The 24322-nt window shown below is 35.3% G+C and overlaps 2 protein-coding genes across 2 annotated transcripts in view; both read left to right on the top strand.

Moving 5' to 3' along the window:
• Positions 1 to 24322, top strand: part of LOC149413962 (uncharacterized) — an 81364-nt gene that overhangs the window by 38334 nt on the left and 18708 nt on the right. The window lies entirely within an intron of this gene.
• LOC149413963 (uncharacterized) lies at positions 20628 to 24002 on the top strand. Its single transcript, XM_089643654.1, has 6 exons — positions 20628 to 20677; positions 21249 to 21365; positions 21448 to 21609; positions 21828 to 22096; positions 22657 to 22725; positions 23567 to 24002. Exons 1-6 carry the CDS (start codon positions 20673 to 20675, stop codon positions 23695 to 23697), a joined length of 753 nt encoding a protein of 250 aa, XP_089499780.1. The 5' UTR covers positions 20628 to 20672; the 3' UTR covers positions 23698 to 24002.

Below are 24322 nucleotides of genomic sequence, written 5' to 3'. Positions count from 1 at the left end.
CTCTGATTTGGTCGTCAAATTGAAGGAAACGTGCGGAAACGAATACAAAATATGGGATTGGCTTGAGGAATGGACAATCGGACGATCCAGCTTTTCGACATGGTTCATTCGGCTCTTGCAATGAAATTGTATATTTCCTTTTTTTGCAGTAAGCTAGAGATAATTAACATCCCTTACTTGGAAAACCAAAATTACTGCGCTTAAAAGAGAATAGGTACTACAAATATATTGTGTCAACTTTTTTTTATTTTATTTTTTACTTAAGTACATAAAACAGGCATGGTGCCCAAGAATTTACATACATGGATGTTTAAATACATAATAACAACAAAAATAGTAACAAAATGAATAAACTTTGTCAAGTAAATAGACTAAAAATAAAGAATAAATGTCAAAGTTTGATGTAACATCTCTATCTGACTAGAGAAAAAAAATGAGTCGCCATGTTCAACGTAGGTTAACCAATTTGAAACGGAAAATAATGCGTTGTTTTCACTGTCTATACTCTATACCAAAGAAATTTAAAATATGCTGTTTCATTTGACGTCGAACTGTGATGATATTTAAGAAAATATTTTTTATTATTTGACCTAGAATTGCCACAGTTTTTAAAATATTTTTAATGGTTGTAAAAATATGTATTTTAGAAATGCCTAAAATACTGATTAATTTGTATGTGCTTTTACGGACATATGGAAGATTTAAAGACCAATATAGACCATCGTTACATTATGGAAGCGGCCGCGTTAAAGAACATAACAAAACTAAGTGCACAATAAACTGTTACACATTGAAAACATAAAATATAATTGAATATTTAGGAATAATAATAGCCAAAAACCTGAACAGGATTGATAGAATCAACCTTACCGTCAACAAAATAACAAATATAAATGATAAATTTTTGAAAGTTTGAAACATCTCTTATTGGAACATCTAACGTCAATCTACCACGCTATAGTACAGTTATCAAATCTCCAATACGCTGTAGAGTCAGGTGGGGAGCTGCATACAAAATAAATCTACTCCCCGTTGAAATTGTACAACGTCTAGTTATAAAAACCAAGAGATTATATAACACATCTAATTTTTTAATTTAAATTATTAAAAATTAATGATCTTCGTCCGATAAATACCTAATGATTAAAATAATAAAAGAAAAACATAAGCAGAACTTTTTAACTGATAGTCATACTTGTCAAAAACATACACTTCCAACACAAAAATGTAACACCACTTTTGCTCAACATCATGAAATATATTTCGGGGAAAAATGCTTCAACAGCCTACCCGAAAATATCAGAACAATCGAAAACGATGAACACCCGCTAAAAGCGATTTAAGAGAAATTCAATGTAAAAATACCAAATTGATGAAATTATCTTCATAATTGATGTAAATTTTAATTTGTTTATTTCCGAGTACGTATATATTTTTTAATAATCTTATTTCATAAATTGATAATTAATTTAAAAACACTTATTAACACGAGTGCCTGCTTCTATAGAAGAGAAACATAAAAAATCAAAAGCGGTCAAAAGTAACTTTACGAATTATTTTAGTAAGTATAAATGATATTCTGTGAACTCATTAATTATATTTAAAAAAAATATTGCGTACGAATATGAATAAAGAATTAGTATTTTAGTTATTATTGCTAAGCAATAGCTTATTTCAACCAAATAAATAAATTAACGTTATCTACGAAAACGTAGGTTATAACGAGCGTTGTGTTCCACAAAATAACAAAGTGCATTTCGATACAATTCGAAAATACTTTTTTGACAACAAATTCATTTTTGAAATCAACGTAGACAAACATGAAAGTCAAATCAGTTTATTATAAGTTGTTTAAATACATAATTCATGGTAAATTCTAAGGTTGGGAACAAAAATGGGTTTCTATAATTAACAACCACAATTCTTAGATGTACGATGAATGTACGTACAAGTTAATGTATGCTGTTGTTATTATTAATTTTACGATCGTAGAAATTAATGTGACAAATATTATTTATATTCTTAGAATTATGCTGGCAACGAAATCGCTATGGGTTTTATCTTATCGCTTAAAAGGTTTTTTTGCAGAGTATTAAATCTCCCTTCAGAGTGGAGGAAAAGCTACAGAATGTAAATTTATAATTTTTTTTTTTAGTATGGGTTAGCATGTGAAGTTTTAAATTTCCTTTTTTAGAACATGAATAGCTGCAGAAGGAACATGAATAAGGCTTTTCTCCAGTATGGGTTAGCATGTGACGTTTTAAATTTCCCTTTTCAGAACATGAATAGCTGCAGAAGGAACATGTATAAGGTTTCTCTCCAGTATGGGTGCGGAAGTGAAGTTTTAAAGTTCCCTTTCGAGAACTAGAAAAGCTGCAGCAGGAACATGCATAAAGTTTCTCTTCATTATGGTTGCGGAAGTGCCGTATTAACATTGACTTGCTGTGGCTGAAGTAGTTGCAATGCGAACATGAATAAGGTTTTCCTCCAGGATGCGTCTTTAGCTCCGACATCAAGTCTGAAAAGAAGGTAGATAAAGCTCAGTAAGTATCTCCAAAGAAAATTGAAAAAAATAATTCCGAAAAACCAAAACTGATTTTACCTCCTGCCTGGGCTATACTTTCAGAGTGCTCCAAGCATTCCTTTTTAACATCCAGCAGGTCTATGTCTATTTCCGTATAAGGAATCCCCCCTCCGTCTTCTTCTCGGTGTCCTGCCTGGATCGGAACAGTCTCCGAATTAATGCTACCTGGAATAACAATACAATGATATGTAAAGATCTGCTGAATGTCCAGCTGTTTGCAGTAACATAGCCTTTGCGGGTACAAATTTCAAAGGCAATAAATACAATATTTATTTATTTGAAGAACATAAACAGTCATAGTAATACAATATACATAAGAGGATTACAAAAAACAGACCAATTATTAATGTTCACAGATATATATTCAGAAACATAAAACTAACCTGTAAACGATAAACCTATAACATGCCTACCATAAACAGCAATAAATAAAAGTGATTATAACTTTACTTAAATAGACTTGGGTTGGAACGGAAAAGAGGAGGAGAGGGATAAGGAAAAGTTGCCACGCAAGTAATATTAAAATATTAGTTACAATCAATTTAACAGTCGTTAATATGAGTTAGAATGTGATACAATGAGATTCTGTAGTGATAGTAACTAGCAGTGAATATGTCAGCACGAGTGAGCAAGAGTGTCTATATTTGCAAATGTAATATCATAGTAGTTACATGTCCTTTGCATAAATTCATTTTGGTTGGAATTGGTATTGCATCTATCAATGTAGAAAAGGGTATTTTGTCTGCTGTATCGAATTGGCGCATGGATATTTATTTTGTTCAGCAACTCCGGGCAGTCAACTTTTGAGTTAATAATTTTATACAAGAACATCTGATCAGCGACAATCCTCCTGTTGAGTAGTTTCGTGATTCGAAAATGTATCTCGATTTCGTCGTAAGAGTTGTATATGTTAAATGATTTAAAATTGAGGAATTTGAGAAATCGTTCCTGAACTCTTTCTAACCTGTTAACATAAACAATATAGCGCGGGTTCCAAACCGGTGAACAGTACTCCAGGTGAGGACGAACATGTGAATTGTAGAGAGTCAGATATGTCTTAGTATTTTTGAAAATTTTGCACGTTCTCAGTACAAAACCTAGACTTTTTGATGCTTTGGTGACAATGTTATCAACGTGTTTATCAAAGGTAAGTTTAGAGTCCAAGAAAACTTATAATTTATTTAAAAGATTAATTCCCTTTTTCACAACAAAACAAATAAAAAATATCATCCCCAAGTGATTACCTGTAAGAAAAACTTTTTTTTGACAAACATATTTGTTTTAACCAGAACTTTAGACTGCAAAAGACCCTTTCGGAGAAAGTGCTAGAGAAAAACTAAATTTAAAAAAAAATTGTAATAAAATGACAATACCATTAACGAATGCATTAGATATACTATTGAAAAATCATGAAGAATGAGTAAATTAGAAAAATTAGTAATTATTTTCTCTTTTTAACATTAAACATTGTCTGTTGGGGTATAGTAGCTGAGAGGGGTGAATTTGGATTACTCTTATCGTAGCTTCTGGCATTCGGTCATCATACCTTAGAACAGTGTTCCGCAAAGCGTGCGCCATGGCACACTGGTGTACCGCGGTCATCAGTTGGTGTGCCGCGGAAAAAATTCAAGGTATTGTGAAGATAATAAGAAAGCAAATGGGAGCAGATGAGAGATAATATCAATCACTTAAGTTTCATACAGAAGTACGATGGCTATCTTGCGGGAAAGTGCTATTTTGGATTTACTAGCTAAAAAATGAGTCCTAGACGTTTTAAGAGGACAAGGGTTCAGATTTTGCTTCTGTGTTTAAAAGAGAAGAATGAGTATTAAAACTTGCATATCTGGCGGACATATTCGCTCATTTAAATGAGCTCAACAGAAAAATGCAAGGCAGTAATTCTTATATTTTAACGTCTTCGGACAAAATTGAAAGCTTTCGCGCTAAGTTGCTATTATAGATTAGCCACACTGTCAATGGTAGTAATGAATTGTTTCCAAATGTCATGGCTGCCGATTCAGAACAAAAGGAGGCTTTGATAGTGAAACACTTGGAGCTATTAGTAGGAAAAATTAACTGTTATTTTCCTAAGTGTAACCTTCAACCTTTATTGCTGGGTACACACTGGGTATAGATAGCACATGTTTGGCTACATAAAAAAAATGAGTTTGCTACTTTCAAAGCTTGCTGTTAAAATATATATCCATTTGCCACAACCTAGTTATGCGAATTGGAATTTTCAACTCTCACTACTATCCATGAAGAGATGAGAGCAGCCGTATCAAAGATTGCTCCAAATTTTGATCGCCTCTGCTCAGTAAAACAGGCTCACATTTCTCAATAAACATCGTTTCATATTAGGTATATTGATTTTAGTAATAAATAAACATTCCTGTTTTTTGGGTGTACCTCTAAAATTTCTTGTTTTGATAGGTGTAACTTGAACACAAAGTTTGCGGAACACTGCCTTAGAAAGCCCATATTCGATATAATCCATCTTTGTATGTTATGTAATGTACTTATTTGATTAAGTTCAATTAGAATTGTAATGTGCTCATCTCAACACAGGTATTATCTAGAGACATGAGCAGCGGAGGAAAAAAAATCCGATATCATCGTAATAAGTCATGATACAGAATGATTCAATTCAATTCAATTCAATTTGTTTATTCCTTTAAAAACATTACAAAATTACATTTTATTTCGTTCTTAAGTACATTTGTAAAATGGTATTACATAATAAGTAAGCGGTGTATAAACTATACCAGCATCAATAGAACTTGCCTTTTAGAGGCAGCTTCACCGATGCTAAATATGTCGATATCCGAATTGATTCTGTTCAACAGCAAGACTGCTCTCCCCACCGGCATGACCATCGGCAAGTTAGTCCTGCAGGCCGGGAGATAAAACAGTCTATGCTGTCGGTGACGGAGATAACCATCAGGAACATAGAGACTAATTCTCTCCATGATAGTCGGATTTTCAAACCATCCACGAATCAGTTTGAAGAAGTGTGATACAATATGCACATCTCTTCTGACCCGTAGATGGTTCATACCGAGCATGCCCAACAGAAGAGAGATAGAGATAGAGCCACGGGTAGTAGCCATACTCCCTCAGGTAGAGGAATCTCAGAAATTTCTTCTGCACTCTCTCCAACATGAGGGAATACTTCACCTGATGTGGGCTCCAAACCACCGACCCACTCTCAAGCCTACTCCTAACTAACGCAATGTATAGCACTTGAAGAACCCGGGTGTCTCTAAAATTCCTCGCAGTGCGTAGGACGAAGCCCAGCATTTTCAGTGAAGCACTACACGTTATTTCAATATGAGTATGAAATGTCAGCCTACTATCAAACATGATGCCAAGATCTTTCATAGTGGAGACACGTTTTAAACTTCGGGCATTCGTGGTATACCGGTAAAACCAAGTATGACGTGCCCGTGTGAAAGAAAGAATGAAACATTGAATTCGATCGGATTCCGTTTACTCAAGTCAACAATTCTATTAATGTCCGATTGGAGTCGAATGCTGTCTTTTAAAGTTTTAATTTCCAAGAATAGTTTTAGGTCATCAGCAAAAAGAAGTGACCTGGAATGCAGAATATTTTCTGTAATATCGTTAATAAAAATCAGAAAGAGGAGCGGTCCTAAATTAGAGCCCTGTGGAACGCCTGAGAGCACAAGGGATAATTTTGACAAGAATATTCCATGAGATACAAATTGCTTTCTTCCAGTAAAATAGCTTGCAAGGAATATGAGAAACCGTAAAGAAAAACCTATAGTTGACAATTTATTTAATAATATGTCATGGTTTACGGTATCAAATGCCTTCGAGAAATCATAATATGAGCAATCTACTTGGTAGCCCTTATCTAAAGATTTGGAAACATAATCTGTGAGTACCAGTAGGTTAGTATCTGTTGATCGACCTTTTCTAAACCCATGCTGTTCCGATATTAAGAAAGGCTCTACTTGAAACAGCACATGTTTATGAATTATCGATTCGAATAACTTAGCCGGGGCGGAAAGTATTGCCACTGGCCTGAAATTTTCGACAGATGTCTTTGATCCACTTTTGAAAATAGGACAAATTTTTGAGACTTTCCAGGAATCAGGAAATATACCAGTATCTAAAGATAGGTTGAATATAAAACTTAGTGGCATTTTTAAAAATTCAACACATCCTTTTAAAAAAAATACTGGAAGAAAGTCTGGCCCAAGTGAATGTGTATGTTTCATGTTATTGATTGAAGATTTAACATCAGATTCGTCTATATGACTTATATCAATGTTTTGGGCTCCATTCACATTCATCTTGGAAGCAGAAATGAGATTTAGTAATGGAGGCTCATTACTGTACACTGATTGGAAATGAGTTGCAAATGCATTGGGTACATCCGCTCCTCTAACTTCCCGATCACCATGCATCATGATGTCTGTTATACCACCATCCTTGCGCAGTGATTTTACGTAGTCCCAAAATGCCTTGGGATCATGTTTGATATCACTCTCTATTGAGTCGACATACGTTCGGAATGCTATATGAACATTTCTTCTAACAACTGCTCTGAGGTTACTGAACATTTCATACTCATTTTGGTCACCAGTAGCTTTCCATTTTTTATGGTGAGCATGTTTTATCTCAATGCTCCTGATGGTATCTCTAGTGAACCACTTCGGATATCTACGTCCACCTCTGTTGGGAGGTTTCCTAGGGAAGCAAGCGTCAAATACATTATATATACATGGTGTAGCGCCTCATTAACGGTATCGAATTTAGAAAGTTCATGCCAATCCGATTGTCTCATCATCTGATAAAGTTTGACAAAATCACCAAAACTCCATCCCCGCAAAGTGCCGTCTGTAGTTTTAGGTAATTTGGTAGTCTTCCGAGGCTTTTTACAAGAATACCGGAACTCTAATGCGGGGTGATATTTGTCTTCATATACGAGGGGAGAATCGCTATGTATGACATTTAATTCAATGTTACACAAAACGAGATCCAACATCCTTTAGAATTGGGAATACCATTATGATGTTTTATAATACAAAAATACACTTTACATACATATCTTCTAATCTCAAATTATTTTTGGAATGGAGAACGTTTAGAAGAGATCTTTATTTTAGTGGTAAAATATGGCGAGGAAACAGCTTGAGGAACTAGGAATTAAATTTTCACGTTTTCTTTGTTCTACAGTTTCCTGCAAAGTGATTTTTTTTTTTAAAGTTTCTTTATTCTATGAAATTATTAGTTACATGCATTGAGGAATTTTTCGACCACCATGCTAGGCACATGCCCGTGTTATGGTGGTCGAATTTAAAAAATAACGAAGGTAAAATGAAAATTACTAATGGACGACAAGAGGTGAAGAAGTATTCAAGCAACTGTCCTGACTGCGTCGTCTGAAACTCCTTTGTGACAATATACATAATGCAACTTACTAGTTAGCTGAACACTCTCAGCATTCTGCAAACATTCCTTCTTTACATCCGGAAGGTGGATGTCTATATCCATATACGGCATTTCACCTGCGCCTTCTTCCTGGGATCCTGGTTCCGTCTTGATGGAAACACTCTCTGGGTTGGGAAGGTCCATGGCACTGCTGTTATGTGATGGTAATTGGTTACTTAATAAACATTAATTAATAAGTACAAAAAGGCTCTTATAATAAGATAACTTGAACCCACTGATCGCGTATTCGAAGAATCTTACATTTAAAAACTTATTTGCGAAACATTAATGGCCAAGTCATGAATAATAAAATCAACCTAAATAGAAACCCAATACGAAGTTTGTCCCTCTTTAAAAAAGACCACTAGGCTCGGTTGGGATAGGTTACGTTATGTTATAGGTTAGATTATGGGTCGCCATTTCGTCAGATTTTTTTAATCTGGAGAGCATATACAACATGACTCATACTTCATAAAAAAAATGTGACCGCTCTTGAAGCTTCGTTAACTATAAGCATGAAAGGAAAAAAAACGAACCTCGACACAAAAATGGCTCAAGGAACGAATAAAATTCTGTGAACGAATAAATATTACATTCATATGGTTTCATTCGCTACATACTTTTAAATACATTTGAACTTTTCCAAAAACTATAACAAGAACTTCGTTCCTGGCATCTTTATAAGAGTAATTTTTGCTTGTAGTATACCCAAAGCTAGTCAAATCATTATACATATAATCTCAAAATATCCGTCAAAACTTCACGATCTTTAGTCATGCCTGACATTTTTATTTTATTTTATCAGTTAAATGTACGCTTACAAACAATTACGTACGACGGCTCCCTAGGCCGACTGAGAAAGGTTGATTCAACCACGATACAGATGATCCAACTTGGTTAAACGATTGTGTGATTGGATGTTCTAACCGTTCTCCTTAATAGCCACGCCACATATCACATACAACGCATCTTCACATGGTTGAACATTCGGCTAAACTCAATCAGATTGATAAAACCGCTTAACCAAATTAAATGGTATGTAAGGCACAATGCGCGAAGACGCACATAACCTCAATTAATTTGAACACAGAATATGGAACACGATCGACGGCATAACTCTCGGAATAATCCAGTAATGTTTAAAGTTAATGGGTACTCATATTATCTTCTTACTCACAGTTAGCTGATCAATGATCACAATGAATTGCACATTTGATATTTACAACACATCAAGCTGTGTTGTTCTTGTTCTTTTGACAGATAGGCCCATAAATATATCACTCTCTAGATCGATATCTTCGGGCTTTTTGTATCCAACAGAATTATACAGTACTTAACCACAGATATACAAGCAGTACTTACCGTGCGGAGCGGAGCAGTAGACAAGGTAGAAAAAAACTCAAGGCCATTTAAAAATATGATGCAACCATAGACAATATAATTGCTCTCGGCCTATTCCATTCATTCACTAGCCCAAAAAAATATTTTAAAAATAAAAATGTCGAAATGTTTTCCAAGTGCAAGGTTCATCTGACTAAGAAAATAAACTTTTACTGTGTATTTTCTTAAGTACTGTATAAAATTTTTGGATGAAAAAGGCCGAAGATATTGATCAAGAGAGTAGTTTATTTATGCTGCCTACTGAGTAGCCGGCCCCCTGCGTTACTTTAGGCCACAGACCTACTCACCACGCCCGCTTTGCTTTCAATGTTGATCGTCTTATGCTGTCAAACATTGGTCCCAACTGCTCCCAACCATTTGGAACCGGTGAGACTACGGCAACCCAGATTGGGGTATGTTGTGAAGCTGAAGGTGTTGGGGAGGGGAAGGAGTTGGGACGAGGAAGGTGGGAGATTATCTGGCTTTTTATATCTGGTCACCAAACACGACTTAAGCCATTTCAAGCAACGCTTCAATTCTGAATGGTGGTCTTACAACAGGGCTGTATATTAATTTAAACTGTGGGTGTGGTTGTGAGAGACGATAAAATGATGAGTGAAGTTCAGTGCGGATTAATTGAAGTAGTCAGAATATATAGAATAGAGAATGTAGTAGTGGTTTGATGCTGACGATGAATGACATTGTAGTGGTTGGTTGATGTGAATCCCGATGGGATGCATGTCCTCAATGGGATGTGCACCAAGATCACGGGGATGTAGTCGGTAGCTTGACGGTATCGATGAAGAGACCAGACTGATCTTCCTGATGCTCCAGTGAGAGAGGTAGAGAGGTAGGTGATGCGACCACGTAGGGCTTGTAGTGCAGGCGCAGACCGGCGAAGTGTTGTATTCTGTGTGAATGACTAATAAACACTACTCCGAAGTATTGATCACTGTATAGGATCAAATGTGACTCGAACAGCCCCTTATGGATTTCACTGAAGACAATATTTCGTCATTCAGCTTATAATCGAATTTGGGAATCTCGTAGGTATGTGTCGTGGCGACAAATTTACCAGAGTAAAGTTTTTTAGCATCGGCCCATAACCAGAAGCGGATGTCAAATTCAACAGTCATCAAAAGTATGTAATGGTGATGCATTCAAAGAATATAGTGGTGTGTACAAACTTATACCTGTCATGTATACCTATACATACCTAACTTTTTTGACAATTCAGTACACACATTGTTCATGTTAAAAAAAAACATTATGTCGACTTTTATTCGACACCTTGTGTATTATCCTAAATAGTGTTTCTATAAGCGAACCTCGCCAAATATATTTTCTACAAACCTTTGGGAAAGCAATTGTCCCTCTGACTATTACTAGAGTTTCAAAATACAAATTAAAGAAGGAAACTGTCCGATGCTTACTTTGGTGATTACATTCTTTAATTTTCTGTTGTCTATGGATATGTCAAAATACTTCGTCCACTGTCATTTGGTGTGTGGTTCATTTATGGTAATTTGCTTCCTAAAACCTTAACACGCAGTTATTGCTACTCCGCCTTTCTAAAATAATATCTTATAAACTACCCAATCATTGTATTAAATTTATTACATTTTTATTGCAAGGTTTTAAAAATTCAAGCGCTTCAACTTTTCTAGTGACGTTTCTTCAAGACTTGAATTGACCGCTGTGTACGTACTTAATTAGGTTCCTTCTACATTGACTTAGTAATAACTAAACTTTTTTTTCCTTAATTATTTGTGTTAAAAAAAGTAGTTAGTTATTTATTTCTTTCGAACAAATTTACAATCTGTATTTTAAAAGTTATGTGTGTGTGACTTGCAAGAGCATTGTGTTGGGTTAGGTTAGGTTAGGTTTCTTGGGTCGCAGGTAGATACTAAACAACAAACACGTGTTCGTAGATCACTGCATGTGTACCGGTATGCACACATATAGATTTCTCTGATTTGGTCGTCAAATTGAAGGAAACGTGCGGAAACGAATACAAAATATGGGATTGGCTTGAGGAATGGACAATCGGACGATCCAGCTTTTCGACATGGTTCATTCGGCTCTTGCAATGAAATTGTATATTTCCATTTTGAGCAGTAAGCTACAGATAATTAACATCCCTTACTTAGAAAACCAAAATTACTGCGCTTAAAAGAGAATACTACAAATATATTGTGTCAACTTTTTTAATTTTTTTTATTTTTATTTAAGTACATAAAACAGGCATGGTGCCCAAGAATTTACATACATGGATGTTTAAATACATAATAACAACAAAAATAGTAACAAAATGAATAAACTTTGTCAAATAAAGTAGACTAAAAATAAAGAATAAATGTCAAAGTTTGACGTTACATCTCTATCTGACTAGAGAAAAAAATGAGACGCCAAGTTGAACGTAGGTTAACCAATTTGAAACGGAAAATAATGCGTTGTTTTCACTGTCTATACTCTATACCAAAGAAATTAAAAATATGCTGTTTCATTTGACGTCGAACTGTGATGATATTTAAGAAAATATTTTTTATAATTTGACCTAGAATTGCCACAGTTTTTAAAATATTTTTAATGGTTGTAAAAATATGTATTTTAGAAATGCCTAAAATACTGATTAATTTGTATGTGCTTTTACGGACATATGGAAGATTTAAAGACCAATATAGACCATCGCTACATTATGGAAGCGGCCGCGTTAAAGAACATAACAAAACTAAGTGCACAATAAACTGTTACACATTGAAAACATAAAATATAATTGAATATTTAGGAATAATAATAGCCAAAAACCTGAACAGGAGTGATAGAATCAACCTTACCGTCAACAAAATAACAAATATAAATGATATATTTTTGAAAGTTTGAAACATCTCTCATTGGAACATCTAACGTCAATCTACCACGCTATAGTACAGTTATCAAATCTCCAATACGCTGTAGAGTCAGCTGGGGAGCTGCATACAAAATAAATCTACTCCCTGTTGAAATTGTACAATGTCTAGTTATAAAAACCAAGAGATTATATAACACATCTAATTTTTTAATTTAAATTATTAAAAATTAATGATCTTCGTCCGATAAATACCTAATGATTAAAATAATAAAAGAAAAACATAAGCAGAACTTTTTAACTGATAGTCATACTTGTCAAAAACATACACTTCCAACACAAAAATGTAACACCACTTTTGCTCAACATCATAAAATATATTTCGGGGAAAAATGCTTCAACAGCCTACCCGAAAATATCAGAACAATCGAAAACGATGAACACCCGCTAAAAGCGATTTAAGAGAAATTCAATGTAAAAATACCAAATTGATGAAATTATCTTCATAATTGATGTAAATTTTAATTTGTTTATTTACGAGTACGTATATATTTTTTAATAATCTTATTTCATAAATTGATAATTAATTTAAAAACACTTATTAACACGAGTGCCTGCTTCTATAGAAGAGAAACATAAAAAATCAAAAGCGGTCAAAAGTAACTTTACGAATTATTTTAGTAAGTATAAATGATATTCTGTGAACTCACTAATTATATTTAAAAAAAATATTGCGTACGAATATGAATAAAGAATTAGTATTTTAGTTATTATTGCTAAGCAATAGCTTATTTCAACCAAATAAATAAATTAACGTTATCTACGAAAACGTAGGTTATAACGAGCGTTGTGTTCCACAAAATAACAAAGTGCATTTCGATACAATTCGAAAATACTTTTTTGACAACAAATTCATTTTTGAAATCAACGTAGACAAACATGAAAGTCAAATCAGTTTATTATAAGTTGTTTAAATACATAATTCATGGTAAATTCTAAGGTTGGGAACAAAAATGGGTTTCTATAATTAACAACCACAATTCTTAGATGTACAATGAATGTACGTACAAGTTAATGTATGCTGTTGTTATTATTAATTTTACGATCGTAGAAATTAATGTGACAAATATTATTTATATTCTTAGAATTATGCTGGCAACGAAATCGCTATGGGTTTTATCTTATCGCTTAAAAGGTTTTTTTGCAGAGTATTAAATCTCCCTTCAGAGTGGAGGAAAAGCTACAGAATGTAAATTTATAATTTTTTTTTTTAGTATGGGTTAGCATGTGAAGTTTTAAATTTCCTTTTTTAGAACATGAATAGCTGCAGAAGGAACATGAATAAGGCTTTTCTCCAGTATGGGTTAGCATGTGACGTTTTAAATTTCCCTTTTCAGAACATGAATAGCTGCAGAAGGAACATGTATAAGGTTTCTCTCCAGTATGGGTGCGGAAGTGAAGTTTTAAAGTTCCCTTTCGAGAACTAGAAAAGCTGCAGCAGGAACATGCATAAAGTTTCTCTTCATTATGGTTGCGGAAGTGCCGTATTAACATTGACTTGCTGTGGCTGAAGTAGTTGCAATGCGAACATGAATAAGGTTTTCCTCCAGGATGCGTCTTTAGCTCCGACATCAAGTCTGAAAAGAAGGTAGATAAAGCTCAGTAAGTATCTCCAAAGAAAATTGAAAAAAATAATTCCGAAAAACCAAAACTGATTTTACCTCCTGCCTGGGCTATACTTTCAGAGTGCTCCAAGCATTCCTTTTTAACATCCAGCAGGTCTATGTCTATTTCCGTATAAGGAATCCCCCCTCCGTCTTCTTCTCGGTGTCCTGCCTGGATCGGAACAGTCTCCGAATTAATGCTACCTGGAATAACAATACAATGATATGTAAAGATCTGCTGAATGTCCAGCTGTTTGCAGTAACATAGCCTTTGCAAGTACAAATTTCAAAGGCAATAAATACAATATTTATTTATTTGAAGAACATTAACAGTCATAGTAATACAATATACATAAGAGGATTACAAAAAACAGACCAATTATTAATGTTCACAGATATATATTCAGAAACATAAAACTAACCTGTAAACGATAAACCTATAATATGCCTACCATAAACAGCAATAAATAAAAGTGATTATAACTATACTTAAATAGACTCGGGTTGGAACGGAAAAGAGGAGGAGAGGGATAAGGAAAAGTTGCCACGCAAGTAATATTAAAATATTAGTTACAATCAATTTAACAGTCGTTAATATGAGTTAGAATGTGATACAATGAGATTCTGTAGTGATAGTAACTAGCAGTGAATATGTCAGCACGAGTGAGCAAGAGTGTCTATATTTGCAAATGTAATATCATAGTAGTTACATGTCCTTTGCATAAATTCATTTTGGTTGGAATTGGTATTGCATCTATCAATGTAGAAAAGGGTATTTTGTCTGCTGTATCGAATTGGCGCATGGATATTTATTTTGTTCAGCAACTCCGGGCAGTCAACTTTTGAGTTAATAATTTTATACAAGAACATCTGATCAGCGACAATCCTCCTGTTGAGTAGTTTCGTGATTCGAAAATGTATCTCGATTTCGTCGTAAGAGTTGTATATGTTAAATGATTTAAAATTGAGGAATTTGAGAAATCGTTCCTGAACTCTTTCTAACCTGTTAACATAAACAATATAGCGCGGGTTCCAAACCGGTGAACAGTACTCCAGGTGAGGACGAACATGTGAATTGTAGAGAGTCAGATATGTCTTAGTATTTTTGAAAATTTTGCACGTTCTCAGTACAAAACCTAGACTTTTTGATGCTTTGGTGACAATGTTATCAACGTGTTTATCAAAGGTAAGTTTAGAGTCCAAGAAAACTTATAATTTATTTAAAAGATTAATTCCCTTTTTCACAACAAAACAAATAAAAAATATCATCCCCAAGTGATTACCTGTAAGAAAAACTTTTTTTTGACAAACATATTTGTTTTAACCAGAACTTTAGACTGCAAAAGACCCTTTCGGAGAAAGTGCTAGAGAAAAACTAAATTTAAAAAAAAATTGTAATAAAATGACAATACCATTAACGAATGCATTAGATATACTATTGAAAAATCATGAAGAATGAGTAAATTAGAAAAATTAGTAATTATTTTCTCTTTTTAACATTAAACATTGTCTGTTGGGGTATAGTAGCTGAGAGGGGTGAATTTGGATTACTCTTATCGTAGCTTCTGGCATTCGGTCATCATACCTTAGAACAGTGTTCCGCAAAGCGTGCGCCATGGCACACTGGTGTACCGCGGTCATCAGTTGGTGTGCCGCGGAAAAAATTCAAGGTATTGTGAAGATAATAAGAAAGCAAATGGGAGCAGATGAGAGATAATATCAATCACTTAAGTTTCATACAGAAGTACGATGGCTATCTTGCGGGAAAGTGCTATTTTGGATTTACTAGCTAAAAAATGAGTCCTAGACGTTTTAAGAGGACAAGGGTTCAGATTTTGCTTCTGTGTTTAAAAGAGAAGAATGAGTATTAAAACTTGCATATCTGGCGGACATATTCGCTCATTTAAATGAGCTCAACAGAAAAATGCAAGGCAGTAATTCTTATATTTTAACGTCTTCGGACAAAATTGAAAGCTTTCGCGCTAAGTTGCTATTATAGATTAGCCACACTGTCAATGGTAGTAATGAATTGTTTCCAAATGTCATGGCTGCCGATTCAGAACAAAAGGAGGCTTTGATAGTGAAACACTTGGAGCTATTAGTAGGAAAAATTAACTGTTATTTTCCTAAGTGTAACCTTCAACCTTTATGCTGGGTACACACTGGGTATAGATAGCACATGTTTGGCTACATAAAAAAAATGAGTTTGCTACTTTCAAAGCTTGCTGTTAAAATATATATCCATTTGCCACAACCTAGTTATGCGAATTGGAATTTTCAACTCTCACTACTATCCATGAAGAGATGAGAGCAGCCGTATCAAAGATTGCTCCAAATTTTGATCGCCTCTGCTCAGTAAAACAGGCTCACATTTCTCAATAAACATCGTTTCATATTAGGTATATTGATTTTAGTAATAAATAAACATTCCTGTTTTTTGGGCGTACCTCTAAAATTTCTTGTTTTGATAGGTGTAACTTGAACACAAAAAGTTTGCGGAACACTGCCTTAGAAAGCCCATATTCGATATAATCCATCTTTGTATGTTATGTAATGTACTTATTTGATTAAGTTCAATTAGAATTGTAATGTGCTCATCTCAACACAGGTATTATCTAGAGACATGAGCAGCGGAGGAAAAAAAATCCGATATCATCGTAATAAGTCATGATACAGAATGATTCAATTCAATTCAATTCAATTTGTTTATTCCTTTAAAAACATTACAAAATTACATTTTATTTCGTTCTTAAGTACATTCGTAAAATGGTATTACATAATAAGTAAGCGGTGTATAAACTATACCAGCATCAATAGAACTTGCCTTTTAGAGGCAGCTTCACCGATGCTAAATATGTCGATATCCGAATTGATTCTGTTCAACAGCAAGACTGCTCTCCCCACCGGCATGACCATCGGCAAGTTAGTCCTGCAGGCCGGGAGATAAAACAGTCTATGCTGTCGGTGACGGAGATAACCATCAGGAACATAGAGACTAATTCTCTCCATGATAGTCGGATTTTCAAACCATCCACGAATCAGTTTGAAGAAGTGTGATACAATATGCACATCTCTTCTGACCCGTAGATGGTTCATACCGAGCATGCCCAACAGAAGAGAGATAGAGATAGAGCCACGGGTAGTAGCCATACTCCCTCAGGTAGAGGAATCTCAGAAATTTCTTCTGCACTCTCTCCAACATGAGGGAATACTTCACCTGATGTGGGCTCCAAACCACCGACCCACTCTCAAGCCTACTCCTAACTAACGCAATGTATAGCACTTGAAGAACCCGGGTGTCTCTAAAATTCCTCGCAGTGCGTAGGACGAAGCCCAGCATTTTCAGTGAAGCACTACACGTCATTTCAATATGAGTATGAAATGTCAGCCTACTATCAAACATGATGCCAAGATCTTTCATAGTGGAGACACGTTTTAAACTTCGGGCATTCGTGGTATACCGGTAAAACCAAGTATGACGTGCCCGTGTGAAAGAAAGAATGAAACATTGAATTCGATCGGATTTCGTTTACTCAAGTCAACAATTCTATTAATGTCCGATTGGAGTCGAATGCTGTCTTTTAAAGTTTTAATTTCCAAGAATAGTTTTAGGTCATCAGCAAAAAGAAGTGACCTGGAATGCAGAATATTTTCTGTAATATCGTTAATAAAAATCAGAAAGAGGAGCGGTCCTAAATTAGAGCCCTGTGGAACGCCTGAGAGCACAAGGGATAATTTTGACAAGAATATTCCATGAGATACAAATTGCTTTCTTCCAGTAAAATAGCTTGCAAAGAATATGAGAAACCGTAAAGAAAAACCTATAGTTGACAATTTATTTGATAATATGTCATGGTTTACGGTATCAAATGCCTTCGAGAAATCATAATATGAGCAATCTACTTGGTAGCCCTTATCTAAAGATTTGGAAACATAATCTGTGAGTACCAGTAGGTTAGTATTTGTTGATCGACCTTTTCTAAACCCATGCTGTTCCGATATTAAGAAAGGCTCTACTTGAAACAGCACATGTTTATGAATTATCGATTCGAATAACTTAGCCGGGGCGGAAAGTATTGCCACTGGCTTGAAATTTTCGACAGATGTCTTTGATCCACTTTTGAAAATAGGACAAATTTTTGAGACTTTCCAGGAATCAGGAAATATACCAGTATCTAAAGATAGGTTGAATATAAAACTTAGTGGCATTTTTAAAAATTCAACACATCCTTTTAAAAAAAATACTGGAAGAAAGTCTGGCCCAAGTGAATGTGTATGTTTCATGTTATTAATTGAAGATTTAACATCTGATTCGTCTATATGACTTATATCAATGTTTTGGGCTCCATTCACATTCATCTTGGAAGCAGAAATGAGATTTAGTAATGGAGGCTCATTACTGTACACTGATTGGAAATGAGTTGCAAATGCATTGGGTACATCCGCTCCTCTAACTTCCCGATCACCATGCATCATGATGTCTGTTATACCACCATCCTTGCGCAGTGATTTTACGTAGTCCCAAAATGCCTTGGGATCATGTTTGATATCACTCTCTATTGAGTCGACATACGTTCGGAATGCTATATGAACATTTCTTCTAACAACTGCTCTGAGGTTACTGAACATTTCATACTCATTTTGGTCACCAGTAGCTTTCCATTTTTTATGGTGAGCATGTTTTATCTCAATGCTCCTGATGGTATCTCTAGTGAACCACTTCGGATATCTACGTCCACCTCTGTTGGGAGGTTTCCTAGGGAAGCAAGCGTCAAATACATTATATATACATGGTGTAGCGCCTCATTAACGGTATCGAATTTAGAAAGTTCATGCCAATCCGATTGTCTCATCATCTGATAAAGTTTGACAAAATCACCAAAAATCCATCCCCGCAAAGTGCCGTCTGTAGTTTTAGGTAATTTGGTAGTCTTCCGAGGCTTTTTACAAGAATACCGGAACTCTAATGCGGGGTGATATTTGTCTTCATATACGAGGGGAGAATCGCTATGTATGACATTTAATTCAATGTTACACAAAACGAGATCCAACATCCTTTAGAATTGGGAATACCATTATGATGTTTTATAATACAAAAATACACTTTACATACATATCTTCTAATCTCAAATTATTTTTGGAATGGAGAACGTTTAGAAGAGATCTTTATTTTAGTGGTAAAATATGGCGAGGAAACAGCTTGAGGAACTAGGAATTAAATTTTCACGTTTTCTTTGTTCTACAGTTTCCTGCAAAGTGATTTTTTTTTTTAAAGTTTCTTTATTCTATGAAATTATTAGTTACATGCATTGAGGAATTTTTCGACCACCATGCTAGGCACATGCCCGTGTTATGGTGGTCGAATTTAAAAAATAACGAAGGTAAAATGAAAATTACTAATGGACGACAAGAGGTGAAGAAGTATTCAAGCAACTGTCCTGACTGCGTCGTCTGAAACTCCTTTGTGACAATATACATAATGCAACTTACTAGTTAGCTGAACACTCTCAGCATTCTGCAAACATTCCTTCTTTACATCCGGAAGGTGGATGTCTATATCCATATACGGCATTTCACCTGCGCCTTCTTCCTGGGATCCTGGTTCCGTCTTGATGGAAACACTCTCTGGGTTGGGAAGGTCCATGGCACTGCTGTTATGTGATGGTAATTGGTTACTTAATAAACATTAATTAATAAGTACAAAAAGGCTCTTATAATAAGATAACTTGAACCCACTGATCGCGTATTCGAAGAATCTTACATTTAAAAACTTATTTGCGAAACATTAATGGCCAAGTCATGAATAATAAAATCAACCTAAATAGAAACCCAATACGAAGTTTGTCCCTCTTTAAAAAAGACCACTAGGCTCGGTTGGGATAGGTTACGTTATGTTATAGGTTAGATTATGGGTCGCCATTTCGTCAGATTTTTTTAATCTGGAGAGCATATACAACATGACTCATACTTCATAAAAAAAATGTGACCGCTCTTGAAGCTTCGTTAACTATAAGCATGAAAGGAAAAAAAACGAACCTCGACACAAAAATGGCTCAAGGAACGAATAAAATTCTGTGAACGAATAAATATTACATTCATATGGTTTCATTCGCTACATACTTTTAAATACATTTGAACTTTTCCAAAAACTATAACAAGAACTTCGTTCCTGGCATCTTTATAAGAGTAATTTTTGCTTGTAGTATACCCAAAGCTAGTCAAATCATTATACATATAATCTCAAAATATCCGTCAAAACTTCACGATCTTTAGTCATGCCTGACATTTTTATTTTATTTTATCAGTTAAATGTACGCTTACAAACAATTACGTACGACGGCTCCCTAGGCCGACTGAGAAAGGTTGATTCAACCACGATACAGATGATCCAACTTGGTTAAACGATTGTGTGATTGGATGTTCTAACCGTTCTCCTTAACCACTGGAACGATTTCGGTCGAAAAATCGACCACTTTTATTTTTCTGCGATTGATATCGGTCCAAAAATGGACCGATTTTTCTACCATTCGTAAAATATTTATTGTAATTATTTAAAACGTTTCCATGGCCAGCTACTTGTTTTATCGAATAGCTGATAATATATTCTCTTTGTCTATGAACTTATCCGTTGTCTTTGAAGTGTTATTTAACGAGTTTTCGCGGTTTTTTTATGGCGTCCTGTCAAAAACAAAATTATAAATTTTCAACATTCACGAAATTTTGGACTCTTCCTAAAATGCCGTAAGTAATTAATTTATTGGGTTTTTAACGCATAATTATATATCTGTGTAATCATGATTGACTTATCTATCTTTGAAATGCGTTTTTAATTCGTTTGTTTGTATTATATTGTTTTGGTTGAAGTTTTTGTGTAAGATTACGTCAACTGAAGACGTCATCTGTTTTTGATTTACAATAATGTCTTAAATACTGCACTCGCGCATTTGAAATATAGATATTCCATCACAGTGATTCAAAACAAAGAGATATATATAAGTTTTATTTGAATTGGTTCATTATTAATACAGATATTTGCTAACCAATTATTTTAAGTCATATGTCAAAAAGTTGACTCTTTTTCACATGTAAAATGGTGTAAAGCCTTCGTCACACAATAAAAATTTAGTAATTTAGTTGTATAATTAATTAATTTGTTTACTTTTACCAAATTTGTGCAGAAACAGCTGTCGTCCAGGGAAAGGGATCACTCCACAACCCAATAATTATTTTCAAATTTTATATTAGTGCAATATTTAACAAAATTTAAACATTTAAGTACTTACATTAAGTGTTTTCAATTTAAAATTTATAGAGCGGTGCTGACTGCAAGAGGAGGCAGAGGAAAAGGGAGACGTGGGGTACGAGCTGGTGCCGGACTACCTGCACGTGGACGTCAACGCAGAGCTGCAATTGCAGCCTCGTCTGGAGTGTTAGTATTTTTTAATGTTTTTTTATGAAAGTACTTTGCTGTGGCCGTTGAACTCATCATATATTTGTATTTATTTAAACAGCGACCCTGCTTTGCTACTGGTGCGAGAGGATCGCGTCAAGGCCCTAAAGGCTGTTAGGGCCCTGCCTGCTTCCATCCGGCTAGAGCTGGAAAGCCGAAAATTCAAGAAGCAGGCGGCGCGCATTTTGCTCCCTACCGCACCTCCAAGAAAAACTAAACAAAAGTAAGTAATCGTATTTAGATGCTTGGTACAATATTATTGTTTTTTCCTGACAGCGTTCCACTCTTACAGTGAGAGTTGGTAAGTTCAGCGCTCTGTGCATTTGGCACATTCAGTGCATATTTTACAGAGTTCTTATTTTATTGTTTATTTACATACTGTACTTACTGTTTCACACGTGAATGAGAACAATTTTCTATGATTTATGTAAATGTTTTCAGAATTCCATCTCCGGAGAGAACAACGTGTCCCTTTTCACAAGGGACGCCTTCACCGTTGCCACGACCCGTACCACCACCGTGGATGTCCACTCCCGCACAGACCCAATCAACGGCTCCCAATGCACCAATTATGCCTATCCGTGCAGCATCTCCCGAGCCGTTACCTGGGACATCGCGGAGTGGGGAACTCTTCTCTCCGGAAGCCGGCTATCACAGCGAGCTGTGGGTGGACGTACCATTCTACGAAGAATTGTCGGCGTTTGGGAACGGTGAGTTTATTTTTTGAAATGTCATACCAGGGGCTCAATATAAAATCAATTATCTATATTTTATATTGATATCCCTAGCACAGTTTCACTGTTGGTATATTGGCAGGAAATAAGCATAGTACTTAAAAATTCCACATAACAAACATACAAAATGTATTGTTGTTATGTCGTGGATGCATCATTACACATCTTTTTTCTGTAACGGGTATTGCAGAGTGAGAAATAAGACATGCCGAACTTCTTTGCGAGGATTACATTTGATTCACCGGCTTCTAAACGGTGTAATACAGCATTTTTTTCTTAAATTGAAAAAACACTTTCGCTTCACGGGACTCATTGTGTTGCGAGGCTGTATTGGTAGGTGGGTTTTGTAACCGGACAAATTATCATTAAAATAGGTCGCTTTACGTAGTTGGTCACTTTAAACGGATACGTTTTCCTACTAAAAGCTATGAAACCTTACTAGAGTTTACATTATCGTCACTTAAAACAGTAGACCGTTAAATGCAAAGTCATTATATCCAAATTCTACTGTAAATTTGTGTTTTCTTTTATTTCAGAGTCAGACATGGGCAGAAAAAGTAACGTGGACGAGGCAGCTGTACTAGAAGAGTCTGTACTTGGAAACCGTGAGTTATAAAACTAACTAACTTACCTTCACGCCATTTCGGTAGGCAGAGAGGATGAACCACCATGCAACTCGATCTTGGCACACACACTCTTTTCTTCATTCCATACCTACCTGACTGTGCTATTCTGACTCCTGACATTGCCCGCCTCAAGTATTTGATTAACTTTTTATATTTTTTTTTATATGAATACCTCACAAGAGCCTCAGCTGGAGCCAGTGAGACTATGGCATCCCCAATTGGGGGATGTTGTGAGGCTGAAGGTAAGTGGGGAAGGGAAAGAGGAAGATGGGGAAGTACCTGGCTATTCAGATCTAGTCACTAAACACGGCTAAAGCCATTTGGAGCAACGTTTCAATTCTGAATGGTGGTCTTACACCAGGGCGATACTGGTAGTATCTTCCACTCTGGAACGTGCCGCAAATATACTATATATTATTTTAATTATTATTTTAATTAATTAATTGTGAAATAACACAAATCAATCAAATAAAATTTATTTGCGCACGCCGGGTTCGAACCGGCGACCTTCGGAATGGCAGTCCAATGCGTTACCACTGGACTATGCCGGCCGTCAAAAGCCATTTCAAGCAACGTTTCAATTCTGAATGGGGTCTTACACCAGGGCGATACTATGGGTATCTTCCACTCTGGAACGTGCCGCAAATATAATATATATTATTTTAAATGAATTTTGTGTGAAAATAACACTAATTATTCAAATATAATTTATTTGATTTGATCCCGCGACCATCGTATTGCGAGTCATAAGCCGTACCAGAGGCAGTGGGTTATCGTAATATAGACACATTAAATTAATTTGGGTTTTCTGTTGTTTCAGAAATGGACAGATCGAGCGACGAGGATGACGAAGCGAGTGACGTCGACCACGAAGAGAGCGATGAGGATACATGCCACCAATACCTTATCATAATATTATCAACGTTTCACCTAACTCCGCTATGGCCATAGACTTTAGTAGACAAGACCAGGTAGATAGTGAGGCAATGCGTTTGATTCTGCCGCCTGAAGGTTACTCTTTCGATTGGTCTAATGATATCTTACGTTTTACTGGGATAAGGGAGACTTTCACAGGCACGCCGGGACCAACTTTCAATACCGACGAAATGGGCAAACCTGTGGATGCCTTTCTTAAAATCTTTGATGCAGATTTCGTTGAACTGATCGCGAGAGAGACCAACAGGTATGCAGATCAATGGATTGCGAAAAAACAATTTAAGCGTCATGCGCGTACCAATAAATGGGCTCCCACGAATAAAGAGGAAATGTATGTATTCTTGGCAATTTTAATGTATCAAGGTATTAGTCTTTTCCAGATCTAGTCACTAAACATAACTAAGCCAATTCAAGCAATGTTCAATTCTGAATGGTGGTCCCTCACCAGAGCGATACTCAGAATCTCACTCTATAGCGAGGCACAATGATATTATTATGTATTGATTTTCTTAAATTATGAATAAACCAATAAACTGAATACATTTTTATTATGACAAAGTGTGTAAACAATGTTTAAATCAAAATACTGCTCTTTCATTGTAACCATACAACTGTAATATTGATTTAAAAGGATATTAGG

This window comes from Hesperophylax consimilis, chromosome 20 (assembly GCF_061612785.1).
Source record: "Hesperophylax consimilis isolate HC1 chromosome 20, BYU_Hcon_1.0, whole genome shotgun sequence".
Classification (NCBI taxonomy): Eukaryota; Metazoa; Arthropoda; class Insecta; order Trichoptera; family Limnephilidae; genus Hesperophylax; species Hesperophylax consimilis.
The sequence above is the reverse complement of the archived record's forward strand: the minus strand, read 5'-3'. Positions and strand labels throughout refer to the sequence as shown.

What these genes read in the sequence shown, in the direction of transcription:
- LOC149413963 (XM_089643654.1), top strand. An exon ending in ATTGCAGCCTCGTCTGGAGT is followed by an intron (nt 21,366 to 21,447) that starts GTTAGTATTTTT and finishes TTATTTAAACAG; the next exon opens with CGACCCTGCTTTGCTACTGG. An exon ending in ATTGTCGGCGTTTGGGAACG is followed by an intron (nt 22,097 to 22,656) that starts GTGAGTTTATTT and finishes CTTTTATTTCAG; the next exon opens with AGTCAGACATGGGCAGAAAA.